This window comes from Crotalus tigris, unplaced genomic scaffold, assembly GCF_016545835.1.
Source record: "Crotalus tigris isolate CLP2741 ecotype Arizona unplaced genomic scaffold, ASM1654583v1 scf7180000018151.1857312, whole genome shotgun sequence".
Taxonomy (NCBI): domain Eukaryota; kingdom Metazoa; phylum Chordata; class Lepidosauria; order Squamata; family Viperidae; genus Crotalus; species Crotalus tigris.
The window spans coordinates 940,578-958,644 of NW_024096849.1; the positions used below are offsets into that span (position 1 = coordinate 940,578).

Genomic DNA, 18,067 nt, shown 5'->3' on the forward strand with positions numbered 1-18,067 from the left:
CTCTTTGGTCACAATCAGATTGTCTAACCCATATTATTGCAGCCTCTTGTTTTGTAAAATCCACAGCTATTGTCTTTATATATAAAACAGTCCACCTTCCCACAGAGTCTGATCTGTTAGTCTAATTACATTTACTATTTTCAAAGACACTTTCATCAAAGAAAAAATTATTTCTTCTATTCTTAAAAATATCACTGTTCTTTACTGTTTGATATTTATAATAATATAATATAATAATAATGAGGTCTGAGAGTTATTACATGAAAAGCAAAAAGAATAAAATGCTTGAGAGGCAGATGAAATTGAGATGGAAACCAGGTTCTGCATTTCATCATAAGGTGGTCAAAATCCCACTTTTTTATTTTATTTGGATCTGCAATTAACATTGGCAGCTCATTTATTTTATCTGCTACAAAAATGTCAAACTTCTTGAATTCGGTGTGGTAATTCAATCTACTTTGTTCATGTTTTTAATTGGACAATTCAGAGATGTAATAACGCTTTCTCTTTTCATCATAGGCTGTAGGATTAAATTGCCGGCTACTGTTATAGGTATTGTATATGGAATCTGGTATTCTATGTCTAAAATAATTAAGGAAAATAGCCTTAAGAGGCAAACTGTTGTGCTCCTCTCAGTCTTTGCCATGGAAATAACCATGGGTGCTTTAACTTGAATACTTTATCAAATACCTTTTAGATGGAATTTATTTCATCGCAGTGTTCAAAGTTTCTGTCCTTTTTGGTCTTTCAAAATATAGGAAAAACAGCTATTTAATAATGAATTACTAACTAATACTTCTTTTTCTTGGTTTTTAAATTTAGTTATAGTGTCAAAGATTCCCTCCATTTGATATTCAAGATTTACACAACAGGACTCACTTTTTTACGTATTTCCTCAAGAGATCTATATGTCTTCTTAAAGGTCTTTGCCCAGATGTCCCACAAAATTCAGTAAATTAACTCCTGCGTATAGAATATATTCTACAAAAAAGATTTCCTGACATGAACATTTGTATCTTTTTAGTCCCAGGAAAACACCATTCTTTTCTAGGCATTAATTTTTTTTAGTTTTAATTTTGAGAATTAAGAACCATAATGCAAGTATGACAGGTGTTATGTATTCTGCTTTTGCTTTTGCTTTATTACTATATGTTTTATTCCTTTAGTTTTTATGATTCATCTTTCATCTCTCATGCTATTGGCATCATGAAGCCTAGATTTTTTAAATAAAAAATTAGCATTTGATAAAATGACCTGAATTTTATAAGAACATAAGAAGACACTTGCTGGATATCCCAGTCCTCTGTGAATCTTCTACAGTAATTCTCTTTTAAAATCATTTCAATTGGTGGTCATCATCCCACCTCCATGCACCAAATTTCAGAGTTTATCTGTCATTAAGTAAAGAAACATTGTACTTAATTTTCTTAATCACTGAAAATGGCAGAACAGGGATTTTCCAATTGATTTCCATCCCTTGAATCACCCCACTCCAAGTTGTTTTGTTCATTTTGAATGTAGAGCTTCAGTTATTTTTTTCCTTCCGGTTCAATAGACGAATTTTTAAGTAGAATCCATTCCCCAGTACAGTTTGCTTCTTTGCTGCAAATGTTCCTGTTTGGGCTTGATTTCACCACAGTTAGCCTTGTTACAATAATAAAACACTTTAGATTGTTGACCTGTTCCATTGTACTAAATATCCCCAATTTGTCCACTGGTTTGTTAATACAGTTACCGGTTATATGGTCTAATATTGTATGTCATCATGTTGAAAGAATTGTGCTGCTTATCTTTTTGTTCCAAAGCTCAATAAAAAATATATGTTATGAACATTAAAACTTAAAAATGCTATTAGATTGTCTATTTTCATTTGATTATGCCCGTGTTATTGTTCTGTACTGACGGCTTCATCCTTATTTTCATTTTGACAGCTATCCACATTATAAATTAGATGTCTATTTAAAAACTTATATTAACCAAGACTTACGGTACCTAACCATTTACCTCCCTCCCTCTGAATCTTCTGCTGTTTACAATTTTACACTTACCTAGTACAATATACTGTTTAATGATGTGCATATAACAGAAAATATTTTTATAAAAACTCAACTTATGATTCCAATTAAGCCCACAAGTCATGGGGCTTGTTAAATACGTCATTACATGAAAAACCTAATTGTATGACAATTTTTTTTTGCAGCAGCAGTCTTTGAGTGAATGCGGTGGTTGAAAAGTGAATGCTGCAGTTGTTTAAATGAACCACTGCAGTTGTGAAATGAATCCATTGTTTGCAATAGGTGTTTTTTGCCCATTAAGCATTGGTTTCTGGCAAAAATTTCAAAAATGATGTTCACATGATGATAGACTGCTGCAAATGGCCGTAAATGTGGACCAGTTGCTGAGCACTAAAGTGCCAAAACATGACCATGGAATAGGGGAGTAGGTGTCATGAACTTCACATCATTAGTCATAAGTACTTTCTTTTGGGTCTGTTGTAACTTTTAATAATTGCTAAATTACCATTCATTAAATGAAGACTACGTATAGGGTTTTTTTTTTTAATTTAAAAACTAGATGTGCACAGAATAGATGGATGGAATATTCTTAATGTAGTTTATTCTTTTTCACTTCAAAAATTGAAATATATAGAAGCAAAGCAAATTACACATCATAATGTATTAAATGTACTTAATACACTGAAAGTTTATTGGAGGAGCATTTATATTAAAGTGCCTTAAAGAAATCTCAAAATTTCTTTTGAACCATTAGTGGATATCACCTGGTATTGGTAGTAAAAATGATAAATAACAAAAAGTATGAATTTGTCCCTGTTAAAGGATAAGATTCTTGGAAAAGAACAACCATTTGGTAGATGTAGCAACATAACTGAGCAGCATTCTATATATAAACCACTTAAAATTGATCATCTATGATTACTACCATTGAACAATCTGTATTACAAGAGAAACAACTATTAGTTTGGAATGTAAAATTAATTGAATGCAAAATTAAGAAACAGGTGGTAAACATTGTTATAGTTTGCTTTTTTCTGGGTTAAGGATAATATAAGGCAAACTATAACAATACTTAATTTATTTAATTATTACAACTTCACATAATGTTCTGCAGGATTTTTGTAAAACATTTTGCCAAATAGTTCCGTAAGGATAGTTTTATTGATTGTTCAAATCACAGAGACCAATTGAAATATTTAAATTTTTATATAGCCAAATAAAGGAAATCAGTAGAACTAAAAGATAGTGGAAAGTGGTTATGGAGAAAGAAAGAAAACATTTTTTCTTCTAAACTCATTTAGTAAATGCTTGTGAAATAATATATTGTGAAAAACGTAAAAATTATTCAACTAATGTAGTCGAATTGAGCAATCCAAAAGGAAACAACAGGTTATATTAATACAGCTTTTGTTGGTGTAGAAATTAAGCTACTGCTTTTTCATCAACTATTAATTTTCTACAAAATTAGTTCTGTATAAATAGCTTAGCAATAAAAGTCTATGATTCATCTGGGGAATCTTATTTAAAGGTAGAATGTTAAAGTTCTGAGAAAATTGGTAAAGTCACACAAATGAACAATTCAGTAGCGAGGAAAGAAAGTTATCGTGGAAGGACAAAGAAAATTTTCCCTGGTTAGACTGTTCCACATAGAGAGCTTAAATCATAATGTGTGGCTACAGTGTCAGAAGCACGTTTAGTAATTAAAACATAATCATGCTGCTCTGCTCAATATGACTTTCCACTCTAGGAAATGAGTGAGTTTTGTCTACTGAAAGGAGTCTGTTATCTCCTAGCAACCTTTATAGCTAGATGGGAATGAAGGTTGAGGCTTGGGGAGAAAGAGCGGGGTGAACATCTCTGCTTTTTACTCCATTCTCCACTTTGTTTTTGTTTGGAGTAATTGGAGTGATTGAAATTCCAGATCATGAATAACTCAGAAAAATGGTAAGGTTGACACGCAAGAAAAATACAAGTCAAAATAGCATCAATATCCTAATTTTTCTATCATATTTGTTGTGGTTTCTTTAATCATACTGTGTCAGGATTTTATCTTCTTAATATTAGGCTTGCTCATCATTTGATAAGAATGCACTGAAACCTATGTTGAAATATTTGCACTATAAGAGGAATTCTAGTCCAGGGCTTTTCAACCTTTTCACCTATTGTACCACTTTTCGGATACGGCAATATCCGAGTTATCACCAGTCGCCTAGCAAGGTGTCAAAAACTTGATGACCCCCCCCCCAAAAGGAAAAAAGTGATGAAGTACAGGTAATCCTTGACTTACAACAGTTCGCTTAGTGACTGTTCGAAGTTACAATGGCACTGAAAAAAATGCCCCCCAAGCCATAGCCGAGCAAGACACCTGCCTGCCTACCTGGTGGCGCTCTTCCTCCTGTCTGAGGTTTCCATTGTTGTAAATATTTCTGTTGAGGATTGGCAGCGGGGGTGGGGGCTGTTTGGTTTTTATTCCCCCCATCTGCTGGGTGGTTGCAACAGGTTTTGGTCACTTCACATGACCCTGGGACTCTGTAACCGTCATAAATATGAATCAGTTGCCACACATCTGAATGTAAATCACAAGACCCTGGAGATAAGGCAACATTCCAGCTGAGTGGTGCTTCTTCAGGGCTCAGCAGAAGCACCAGGATTAGTGCCGAGCTCCAGCTGGAGCCTGGCGCTGATCCTGGCGCTTCCACTGAGCCCTCACAGTCCTAAAGAAGTGCTGATCGGCTGGAAAGCGGCACTGATAAGTCCTGACAGCCCTGCAGCTCCAGCCATCTCTCGCTCAGGCTTGTGCAGTGCTGCCATTGGTTCAGCTCATTCCCCTCCTCCGCTACCACTTTTCTAGGATGGTTGCGTACCACCTGCCAGGTGCCAATGTATCACAGGTGGTACCTGTACCACTGGTTGAAAAGCCCTGCTCTAGTAGATCAGATAATAGAGAATCAACCACGGCTAATCAAATGCCTCCAAGAAAGATGGGACAGGAGAATGAATATTTAACTCAGTTAATATTTAACTCACTCGGTAAACAACTGAAGCTGTGAGGTGAACCTGAACATGAGTCTTCCTATTCTTTACCCAGCCCCTTAACCACTATACTTACTTGCTCTTGAGCTAAGAGGGACTGCCCCAAACTCCCCCAGGGAACTTCCATGACTGAGGGGAACTGGAATTTGTCCGGGAGCTAAAAGAGATTAATCGGTCCAAAGGCTTCTGTAGTGAGAGGAGGAATTGAACCCAAGCTCCCCATTTCTTATCTATCCTACATCATTAGTTCTGATGTCATTACCTGGTTTCAATAGCATAGCAATAGCATTTAGGCTTATATACTGTCCCATGATGCATTATAGCACTCTCTGGGCACAGTTTACAACATAGAAGCATTATTTGCATATTGCCCTCAACAATCTGGGTCCTCATTTTACCGACTTTGGAAGGATGGAAATCTGAGTCAGCCTTAAGACCTGTTGGGATCAAACTTCAGGCTGTGGACAGAGTTTGCCTTCAATTCTGCACTTTAACCACTGCACTACCATGCTTTGCTTTGAAATACCAATGTACTCTATGGCTTGACGTTAGTGCTTCCAACCTTGGCAATTTTAAGATGAGTGAAGTCCCATTTTATTTATGTATTTTTAAAAGTTTTCTTTGTTAAGAGTCAAAGTATAGGGCTTGTCATATGACTTAAAAAGCATAATGGAAAATATCAAATTATTCTTGCAACAGAGAATTTCCTGGCACTAGTCAGGGCACAACAAAAATTCTACTCCTGTATTTTCTTTTACATGATTATATAACTACATACACAGAAAATCTACTCTGCGATTAGATCTAAGGCAGTAAGAATAAATTTAGTTAATGAAATGAGCTGTAAGCCTGATAATAATAGTGTGTTGCAATGGTTTAATTGATGGATCAGCATTTGTTGTTTCTAAGTGGGAGAAAAACATACATTTTAATTTCAAAATAGAAAACATTTGAAGGTACAGGAAGGATATTAAAAGGGGAAAAGAATATTCTATTTATTTAGTGTACAGGTTGAATTCAATCCATTTACTGAAATAATTACAATTTTAGAATATGGCATTCACTTGTTTATTTTTGTACCTGTTAGGTGGCTAATTTATGATATGAACAAAGTGTGTATTCCAGTTGCTATAATAAGTAGTGAATTTGAAAATAGGCAATCCAAATTCTGATAGCCAGCTATAAATTTTAGATAGATCTGAGACAAATTTCTATGTCTTCAGTCATTTCAAAGAAGGAATTAATTTAGGGGAGAAAGCAAAGTATTAAAATTCTGAGAAGCAGTGCTGAGGTGGCCCTGTTTTTTGTGTTTCAGCGATGTGCGTACTGCAAGCACCTTGGAGCCACTATCAAATGCTGTGAAGAGGAATGCACCCACATATATCATTACCCGTGTGCTGCTGGAGCAGGCGCATTTCAGGACTTTAATAACTTTTCCCTTCTTTGTCCAGATCATATTGACCAGGCTCCACGAAGATGTAAGTAACCCTGTGGTGGGATTCAAATATGTGAACAACCGGTTCCCTGTGCGAATGCTACTTCCGGATGTCCATTCTGGGCCTGGGCAACAAAAAATTACCGTATATGCCGGTGTATAAGACGACTTCCGGAAGCACTAAACTCGGCGCCAAAGACGGGGGTCGTCTTATACGCCAGAAATACTGGTAGTTTCCGGCGTATAAGACGACGTTCTAGGAAGGCGACTCGGCGATAAAGATAAAGGGTCGCCTAATACGCCGGCATATATGGTAGCTACCGGTTCTGCCAAAGTGGTGCGAACTGGCTGAATCTCACCACTGAAGTAAACTATTATAAAAGAACTTCCTAATCAGATGTTTATTTAGTTATTTCAAATCTCTATGGATTTGATTGGATATTATTTGTGCAGATTGGTTTGGCTCCCTGGCTGTTGTTTTCCCATCACTGATTTTTTTTTTTTAAAAAATGTTGTAATTGGTTGCACGATGGGCAGCTATACAAATCAAAGGAATAAATTAAAAAATAAAAGGAATTGGAGTAGATAAATCTGCCCAATATGAAGGATTATAGGCAAGGAGATGGCGCAAAATTATTTTTTCTTCTCTACTATCTAGTAGCAGTTCAAATTAAATGTTGAGAAACAACAGAAATCAGATTGCCTTATTATCAGCTAATTTGAGATTAATTTGGTCTGCTCTCTCATCTTGCAACATCTTTTTTGAAATATAAATGGCTGTTCCTGCTGCACTCTTCTTTTTTAGTAATGGCAATAATCTCACTAGCACCTGTTTTAATTTTAAAAACTATAATCTGTATATCATAACAGACTCATATGGACATTAAATGCTTTATTTTCTGGGTCCATTTTTTCATAATGTTGCGTGCATAACCCTTATTTAACACTTGAATAAAATGTATAGAATTAAAAAAAATATATCTAGCTGTTTCATCTTTTGAAAGTTATTTCCCCTATAAAATAACACAGAATTCTTCTATTAATTTTTAGCCAAGGAAGAAGCTAACTGTGCAGTGTGCGACAGCCCTGGAGACCTGTTAGATCAACTTTTTTGTACAACCTGTGGCCAGCATTATCATGGAATGTGCCTGGATATACAAGTGACCCCTATCAAACGGGCAGGTTGGCAGTGTCCTGATTGTAAAGTGTGCCAGAACTGCAAGTAAGCAAAACTAGAATATAAAGTGCTAAAGCACTGGTACCTCATTTTAAATTATTGTGTGTAAGTAGTCCTTCTTAGTGACCACAGTTGGGACTAGAAACTCTTCAACTAAGTCCTGCAGTCACTAAGTGGAAAACTGTGATCATGATAGCCTCATCACTTCTGCTTTATCATTAAGTGAATCACTATATCATTAAGTGGAATACCACACGATCATGACTTACAATTTTACTTCCGTGTTCTCCATGAACTCTGATTAGTGCTAATCAATTAGAAAGCACACAAATGCTAATCATTTGTGATTATGGGAAGTTGTGAGGATCATATTTTTTTACACCCTTGTAACGTCAAACCATTACTAAATAAGGCAGTTGGTAAGCGAGGTTTGCCTGTAGTGTTATGAAAAGATGAAGTAAAACCTATGAATTTTTTTTCTGTTGGGTTCATTAGAAGATAGTTTGTTGTGGATATGACATTGTCAACAAATGACGCTTGCTTTACTGTATTTGCTTTACTACATAACCTAAATAGGTTTGCTCCTAGAAATTTTGATTCTTCCGCCATTTTTGCTTGCCTGTGATGATGTCTCTTCTAAAACAATCTTCCCTAGATGAGGTCTATGACCTATGAAGAATGGAGAAAATAATCTTTTGGGCATGTTTTTCAATAATTAGAAATCCCTAGTGTAGTTTTAGATAAAATGCTGAACATAATATAAAACAAAATGCATCCCCAACTTTTTACACTGTGTTTGCTACTCACTGTGTCCATGTCAGTTTCAGAATCAAGGCAAATCTATATAATACTCCACAATTTCTTTAACCATGTTGATTTTATTACTTTTTAAATCTTGTTTCATATTATTATGTTCTAAGGAGACCTGATAACATAAAATTGCTTAATATTTGTGAGGCCACATATACACATGCATCATGAATATAATATGCTTTAGGGATGTGCACTGTTTCTTATACTTAAAGATGAAATGGTATATCCATTAGAAAAGGGTTGATACTGTGACATTAATCACAGACATTGTGTTTCAGCGAGACTTTAGCATTTCATTAACCTACTTGCCTGCTCTTGCTGTTATATTCATCTGTCTTGCTTCAGACTTTAAAGAATTTTATCTTTTGATCCAATCTAACTTAAATTATGGATCTATCCCTTAGGCAGTCTGGAGAAGACAACAAAATGCTTGTATGCGATACATGTGACAAAGGGTATCATACTTTTTGTTTACAACCAGTTATGGATTCTGTACCAACAAATGGGTGGAAATGCAAAGTAAGTTTAAATTCAATTTCCTAAATTTAGAGTTAGTGTGAAATTGAAGTGTAAGTTGATTTTAAGAGTAATATTCAAGAAGGCTGTTAGGAGTGATGTTCTTCTTTAGGGCCTTTTTTTTTGGAGAACTGCTGCTGCTCAAATGACAGAATGGGATTTTATTTACATTTTTAATTATTGGCTGTTATTACTACCATTATATTGTATTGCAAACTGCCCAGGCATCTTTTGAGCAGGTAGCAGATACTGTACTTAGTTGTATAAATAAACTTTAATAATATAAAGATATCATTTAAAAGATATAAATTGCTGACCAGGGGGCAATTTAAAATTGTTCTATATAAGCTGCATTGTTAGTTGATTGAAGTTTCTGAGTTAACTGATGTTTTGATACCATAAAATAATGTGGCTAAAAAAAAAAACTCAATTTTTTTGGACTTCCAGAATTGCAGGGTATGTGCAGAATGTGGCACACGGATCAGTAGCCAATGGCATTACAACTGCCTTATGTGTGACAATTGTTATCGTCAACAAGATAACCTGCCTTGTCCTTTCTGTGAAAAATCCCCTTATCCAAACTTGCAAAAAGAAAGGTTGCACTGTCATATGTGTAAAAGGTGAGAAGTGTTTTTTTTATTCTACCTTAATTTAATCCTCTACTTGTTAATGGTTTCCAAATCATTTCAAGAAGAATATATCAATATTACTTTTCTTTGGTACTTAACTGTTGTATCCACTACTGATCTTTCTGAAAATTTAGCTTAATTTCTCACAGAATAGTAATATGCACAAGAATTGAGGCTAATTGAGACTGAATTCTCAAACTCTCTCACCAACTTCTGTAGAATCATATATCATGTCCTATAAAGGTTTGACTAAGAAGTGTGTTCGGCTTGTTACCATTTATAATGGAACTTATTTCTTGTTAAGAAATTATATGTAAGCGTACACAATACTCTTTTTTTCTTCATTAGTGAGCATGGCATATTACACTAGTTATCCAAGTAAAACAATAAATATTAAAAGGCCCAACTTGAAATGGTCCAAAATGTTGAAAAGACCTTTTTGTCCCACTGGAAATGTATATTAGTGGAAGAAATTAACATGTTAATCTGAATTCTAAACCTATTATTCCCTGCAGATGGATACACATAGGATGTGATAAGCCTCCTGACAATGAATTGGATATTCATTTTAAAGAATATATCTGCAGTCTTTGCAAACATGCAGACGTAGATCAAGAACATACACAAATGTGTGACATGATGGAGACTGAACAACTTTTGCCTGAAGTTGACACAGGTACTGGCCACCTCTTTTTTTATCTCTTTGTGCCTCTTGTTGTTTCTTCACCTGAAGTCTGCCGATTTCTTCCTTTTCCAGATTATTCTTGCAATAAAGCACAGTTATTTTTTAAAATCTATATTGCTGAAATGGCTTGATACAATTTTCCAGAAAGACCTCCAAATTTTAGTGTGACTGCATCTCGTATTTCATTTTCCTTCCCGCCGTTTAACTCAAATAAGAACCATTCCTAACTCTTTACAATGTACAAACCTAATATAGAAATACTATTCAAAGTAGAATGGTATTTGTTACCCAAGGTTTTCCCTATGAGTTGAATGAGAAAAATAATTAAATGTACAAGCTTGATAATGTCTTTGCTTTTTTTATATCTATGCACATGAAATAGAAATGGAAAATATAGGTTCAGGAGACATAGGAAACAAGAAACCGCTAGTATCTGAAGGTGGCCTTGATCAAGAATTGATGGTTGAGTCTTCTACAAATGATAAGGACGCCCTTTGTTTGACAGCAGATCATATATGTATGTATATAAAATGCAATCAGTACTCTAAAATATTTAGAAAATGTAACAAAATGCATTTGAGCAGTGCATTTTGTGTTTACAATAATAAGGGTTTTAGAATAGATAATTCCTAAAGATTATAGAACTGTTCTGTATAGATATTCACCCTGCAATCTTCTGATGAAATATATAATAAAACAACAATTCTTTATTACTAAGACCAAGATAAAATGTATAACTGAAAGAAATACAAAACAGAAAAACAGACAGCTTTTAGTCAGTGGAGTTAGTAACTTATTTCTGGTCTTCTTTTCTTCAGATTGAATTTTTTCTGTTTGTCGTTCTCACTGTATAAGAGACTCATTATCTAGGGGACATGGTAGTTTTCTAAACTATTCATTTTTTGGTTGGTTGAATAATTTAAAAATATCTTACATTATCATTTTAATGATTTTGTAATAATGATATATGTATATGTGAATGAATAGCATTGCATAATTTTGTAAAATAATTATTCAGTATTAGAATTAAAGCAGAACTTTTAAAAAGTGAGAATATTTTTATAGACAGAGAAAATTCAGTAGGACCTTTAAGAAACTCGCATTTCTTAAATTATGTCAGTTTATGTAATACAAATCCGAAAGGTCACAATTTAGTTAAAACTGTCCGAATAAACAAATAGGTTCTTGCCCAAATCTGTTTCTGAGCAAGGTAGATTAATTAATAAATAAATAAACTAATACTGAAATAAATACTTTATAAGTATGAGTTTCAGCTTATAAACTCTGTAAGATCACTTGAGTAACAATAGCAATAGCAATAGCATTTAGTGGCTAAATTATTAACTGGCCCATAGCATTTTACAATCCTCTCTGGGCAGTTTACAGTATAGCATTATTTGCATATGGGGTCCAACAATCTGGGTCCTCATTTTACCCACCTTGAAAGAATGGAAGACTGACTCAGTTTTTAGTCTTTTCATGATCAAACTCCTGGCTGTGGGCACAGTTTGCCTGCAGTACTTCACATTAACCACTGCACTACCAGGGCTCCCCTTGGATGTCAGGTAATTGTTCGTCATGATATATAAATTATTTTGTAAACCATGATAATTTAAAAATCCATCAGACTTAATACAAGTGTGACAATTTAAACAAAAAACACTTGTCTATTTATCTAATCATAGATGAAATATTCTTAAAAATATAATTTCTACTTTGCTAAATTTGATATTAACTTTATAAGTGTTCTGGACCAATAAGAATAAAAATATAATATTTATATTATGAGATCCAGTTTGCTGTAGCAGTTAAGGCACTGGTTAGAAACCAGGATATTTTGATTTTAATTCCAGCTTGTGCACAAAGCGAGCTGGGTGACTTGGACCAATCAGTCCTAAAAAGCAGGCAATGGAAAACCACTTCTGAAATCCTGCCAAGAAAACTACAAGTCAGCAATAACTCAAAGACATATATTATTCTATTCTATTCTGTTCTATTATTATTATTCTATTCTATTCTATTTATATATTCATATATTCTTATACAGGTAGTTCTCGACTTACAGCCATTCATTTAATTACTATTTGAAGTTATAAAATGACTGGTGACAGTTTTAACAGTTATGACTGTTGCAACATCTCCATGGTTACATGATCAAAGTTCATATGCTTGACAACTGACTCATAATTATGATGATTGCAGAGTCCCAGGGTCATATGATCCCCTTTTGCAACCTTCTAATAGGCAAAGCCAGATTCATTTAACAACCATGTTACAACTTAACCCCTGCAGTGATTTACTTAATACTTGTGGCAAAGTTATGAAATGGTATAAAACTCATTTAACATCTGTCTTGTTTACAACAGGAATTTTGGGCTCAACTGTGATTGTAAGTCAAGAACTACCTTTATAAGTAAGGTGTGGACATGATATAAATATATATAATTATTTTATGCGATAGAAAATGTTCCCCCTTTTATAATAGTAAAACTCTGGACTGTTTAACTGATTGGACATATATTTGGTACCTAAAAATAAAAGATATTTCTTATGTGGTATCTAGATTGTGGATTTTTAATTTCAAGTTGCAATAAGCTAATTTCTAGTTGGGTTAGATAAATATATGAAAGGATAGGTTTATCAATAATTAGCAGCAGGATGCTAACTGGGACCATTTTTTTGTACTGTGTTACAGAACTAAAATTCAGAATTAAAAAACAGTCTGTAGACATTTAGCTGCTTGCACTTTCAAGATTTAAAGGGGGGGAAGTATTTTTGAAACGATGTTGCTTTCTATAGCAGTACCATTGTATAAGACTAAAATACAATATCCTCATTTGATCAGGCCTCTCATTAGATGAAAAGAAATGTGAACTGGAGACACAGGTTTCCAGTCATTTTGATACAGAAGAAGGGGAAACATCTGTTAAAAATACTCCTGCACCTGATAGTAATCTCTCTGATAAAAAGAGGGAAACTTCAGAAAATATTCCAGAAATAACACAGCAAGAATTGGATAAACAAGCTGAAGAAACAAAACCATCACAGGCAAGCACTGAGTTGGTGGAAGTGCCCCAAGAGGAATGTCAGCTTCTTCAGATGGAACCAGAGAATATATCCAAGATACCTGAAACTTTAATTTTGGTCAGTAAAGAACCAATCTCCAGTCCAAAGGAAGAACAGTCTGAAGCAGTGGTCGTTCTAGAAAGTACAAATGGAAGAGACTCTCCTGAAGTGTCATCTCTTCCTCAAAGTGAAAGTTGTGCAACTGAGAGTTGCCAGTTGGCAGGCAAATCTTCAGAATCATCACCTGAGATATTTTCCCCATGTCCATCATCTGTTAAAATAAGCAAATCTATTGATGTATCTTCTTTGCCAACATCTTCGCTAGAGCCAAGTGCATCCCAGGAGATGTTGCGATGTCATATGTCATCATTAGAATCTGCTGCGGTTCTTCCATCCACATTTGTATCACTCACTCCAAAAATTGGAATGGGGAAACCTGCTATCACCAAAAGAAAGTTTTCTCCTGGCAGACCAAGGTCAAGACAGGTAAGCATGTTTGCTAAAACTCATTGCATAAAACTAATACAGGTAGTCCTTGACTTCGTTTAGTGACTGTTCGAAGTTACAGCGGTACTGAAAAAAAATGTCTTATGACTGTTTTTCACATTTACAGCTATTGCAGTATCCCCGCAGTCATGTGATCAAAATTCAAACTTGATAATTTGTTCATATTTATGATGGTTGCTGTATCTTGGAGTCAAGTGATTACCTTTTGTGATCTAACAAGCAAAGTTAGAATAGAGCAAAACTCACTTAATAAGGCTCAATTGTGACCGTAAGTCAGGGACTACCTATAACAGTGGTGGCGAACCTATGGCACACATGCCAGAGGCAGCACTCGGAGCCCTCTCTGTGGGCACACGCACCCGTCGTCCCAGCCCCACCTCCTTCCATGGCCCCCTCCTCCCCAGCAGCCCTCAGAGGAGAGTTGCCCCAGGCGTGGCCCATGCAAAGCAGCGTAGCCAAGTACATGGTAACCGGGCAGCGGGAACAAAACTCCATCCCTGTGCCCCATTGCATGCAGATGATGCTGCAGGGCACGGTGGAGGGCATGGCCACCATGGCACTGCTGGGTTGCCTGTGTGATCTGTGGCAGGCCATGGAGATGGTGGGTGGCCCATCGGGCAGGGCGGAGCAGGAATGGGGGTGGGGGTGGTAGTTTTGGGGCACTCGGTCTCTAAAAGGTTCGCCATCACTGACCTATAATAATCATTATTTTGACTATGCCTCCCAAACTTTTTACTATGACTTATAATTTCATTGCTATATATTTCTGTTTTGTTTATTGCTTTTAATTTTGCAAGTCACCCACATTTGCCTTGTGGAGGGATGGACGGCAAATAAATTTAAGAATAAAAATAAAATAAATTGATATTATTGATGTTGGTTATCTTTGAAAGAGGGATTGTGGCATTTGAGTATGTTACTGTACCAATAATTATCAAGGAATATTTATAATAACAAATGGAAAAAATCTCTAAGCTAATAGCATTTTGAAAAAGTCTAATCACCAAAATTAAAAACTGCTTTTAATTCAGATCTGAAAACACAGTAGATGAATCACATCGTTTTTTTCTAATGCTATTTCTCTTAGTGTATTAGGGATAATTATTATTTACTGGTTTTGCTAAAAGCTTTTTATATTGGTTTTTTTGCATGGGTTTTTTTCCCAACAGAAAGCATATTTTTCAGTATTTTTTTTTGTTGTTGTTGTTTAGGCTGTTTCAGTATATGGAGCAAACCTTTATTTCTTGCAGATAGTAGAGAGCTATGATCACAAAGATATGTAATACATCTTATTTAACTCGCTTCTTTAAATCCATCACCTTGCTTGTGAAGATAAATTACTTCACTAGTAATTTGGTGAATTTATTCATACTTTTACATTCTACTAAATTTTATTTTGTTATTTTTATAATTTGATGTCAGTGAGCTCCAGGAATTAAACTAAATGACTATAAATATGTTATAACATAATGCTTCAACTATACTTATCTGTTTTTTCCTACTTATACTTTATAAAGAAGTTACTACTTCATTATTTCTTAACGTTAAGATATGTCTATTGTAGTGTCTATGAATTGCAGTTTAATTCCTTTTTATCCCATGCCAGGCCAGATACTATCCTAATATAGACACATATCTGAATTGTCTATCAAGCAAGATTATTGTACCAAATAAAGCTTAGAATATTTACCACATTAAAATCTTGCTTCTTTCATTTTGGTGGTATTTCATCAGACTATAGAACAGTGGTTCTCAACCTGTGGGTCGGGACCCCATTTGGGGTCGAACGACCATTTCACGGGGGTCGCCAAACAATGTAGTCCGCCATTTCCCCCCCTTTTCCTTAGCTGTGCTACTCCCTTTTATTCTATTGGCTTTTGAAAGCCAATAGAATAGACTCTCTTGAATAGAGTCTAATTCTATTGGCTTTCAAAAGCCAATAAGAATTGTCCAGGCTGTCTCTGCCCTGCTGAGCCCACCAAAAGTCCCATTCTGCAAATGGTGCTGCATCAGTTGAGCAGTCCTCGACTTACGACCGGTTGAGTAGTCCTCGACTTACGATCGGTTGGGGGTCGCGGCATTAAAAAGGTTGAGAACCACTGCTTTATAGTTTGAAGTCTTAGTCTTTGCTTCTTCTGATTCTCTAAGTTGCAGAAGAAGGAGTTGTCAAGTAAAATAAGTTCCTCTACTATCTCTAGAGATTCTGGTATATTTTGATTTATACCATAATCAGATGTAGCCTGGGGATCACTTTGAACAGATGTAGTAGAATCTCTAGATCTTGGTTCTAAAGTACAGTTTTTAATTGTAGCACATATTTCATCAGAGGCCTCATAGATCTTTTCCAATGTAAGTGCATAGTTCAATTGTAGCTGAGTCTCCATTTTAGATACTAATGCTTAAAAGAAGATCTCATTTTCTTTTTGTGGAGGCTATATTTAGTACAAACAACATCCACCTCCACACCTTCCACAGCTGCACATCTTATCTTTCCCTCCACAGTGTTTTGAAAATCTTTAATAGAATAGTCAAACTTGTAGTATCAAACATTTGCCAGTAGATGTCCTCAATGAATTAGATAAGGTCGTTTCCAACAATCCATTCCTTTTTTCTGTCTTTTAAAGTATAATAATATACAACAACAACAACAACAACAATAATAATAATAATAATACAGTTCATGCAAAGAGGGAAGAAAGAAGATCTTTTCCATCTTTTTTCTTTCTTTTGTATCCAAAGGGGGGAAAAATATAAAAGTAAAATATAGTCTATTTCTATGTTTACAAAACGCCTTTCTTCCCAAAAAATGCAGAAGCCGCCTTTCCAAGCCAGGGAAATAATTTCAAAAGCTCTTACAGGTCTCAGAAAAAAAAAGAAAAATAGAAAAGAGAGAGTTGAAAATAAAGTTCCCACCCGGGCTCACCATGGGGGCACTCACAACTTAGATGTTCTCTGACTTACGGTCTGAAGCAGCAGGGCGTTTGGCCATTTTAATGGCTGATCTTCTTCTCCGTCGGCCCTCGGAGATTCATCCAGACAGCTGGAGGAGCCTCCGCTCCTCCGTAGCCGGACAGCAGCCTCCTCGATGGAAAGTCGCACCCTCCAGGGCGACTTTGGACCTGTATAAGGGTCCACCAACGGAGGGAAAACTAGCCGGCGAGGAGAGAAGTCTCTCTGCACAACCAGCGACGCCGCGAACTGGAACTGGAAGTCCTCTTTTCTGAAAATCTTAAAGGCTGAGTGGAATCCGTCTCCTGATCAGGCCCGAATAATAGTGTTGGCTATGTATAAAGCACAGAATCAAGGAACATATTAAATTTTCTATATGAAATGAAAGCAAACCTTAGCTGCAAAAGAAAGGGAGTTTTCCCTCAGAGAGCTCAGATTTTGCAGCAATAGCCAACATCCTGGCTGCAGAAACCAGACCTCTCACTAGTGCCAACACCAAACAAACAATGATGGAAATGGTGGAAGGGGCAGCTCTCCCTTAGACATAGAAGAGATTGCTATATTCTAGAGACAGGTATCCACCCTGTGCTTGTATCTAAGCCAAAGAAGAAGGTAGACAGCCAGAAAAGGAGCTAAGCTTGGGTACTTGGGCCAGTATTATTATAGAAATATTGAAGCAACAGTAACAGTAATTAATCTTTGATTAATTAAAAAAGACGAAGAAGAGCGGCTTTGGAGGGAAACAGAGAAGAAAAATAGGCTAGGAGGGCAAAAAAGCCAACAACCACACAGGTCCCTAGGCCAGGGGTTGCATGCCAGCAACCGGTCTGCACAAACAAGCAAAGCCCCATTCACGAGATGCAGGCAGCACACAAAACCACGCCCTCTCCAGTCTACGGAAAAACCTCTCTCCACGCAATCGGTCCCTGGTGCCCAAAAGGTTGGGGACCTCTACCCTAGACAACACATGCAAGTACTCACATACTCACAAACTGTTACTTACTACTCACCACTTTTCTCCACAGCTGCTATTGTTACTCCTCCTTGTGAGTGCTGCAAGAGAAAACCATCCCTTTCTGGCTGCTGGCTGCTGTTTACTTCCACACACACAAACTTGTATTAAGTCTCATAAATTTTTGTAAGAAACAATTATTTTAAAGAAGATTTCTGCCAAAGTTGGAGTTAGGGGATAATACGTTTGTGTGTTCCTTGTGACAACTCTGAATTTGGCTTTCTAGCTTA

General features: G+C 35.9%; 1 protein-coding gene across 13 annotated transcripts in view; it reads left to right on the forward strand.

Moving 5' to 3' along the window:
* Window positions 1-18,067, forward strand: part of KMT2C (lysine methyltransferase 2C) — a 172,242-nt gene that overhangs the window by 86,009 nt on the left and 68,166 nt on the right. For all 13 annotated transcript variants that reach the window (XM_039348377.1, XM_039348378.1, XM_039348376.1 and 10 more), the window contains 7 exons: window positions 6,364-6,526; window positions 7,534-7,705; window positions 8,878-8,992; window positions 9,437-9,609; window positions 10,134-10,294; window positions 10,686-10,820; window positions 13,149-13,855. In XM_039348377.1, coding sequence (XP_039204311.1) covers window positions 6,364-6,526; window positions 7,534-7,705; window positions 8,878-8,992; window positions 9,437-9,609; window positions 10,134-10,294; window positions 10,686-10,820; window positions 13,149-13,855 — 1,626 coding nt within the window. The remainder of the gene's footprint in view (window positions 1-6,363; window positions 6,527-7,533; window positions 7,706-8,877; window positions 8,993-9,436; window positions 9,610-10,133; window positions 10,295-10,685; window positions 10,821-13,148; window positions 13,856-18,067) is intronic.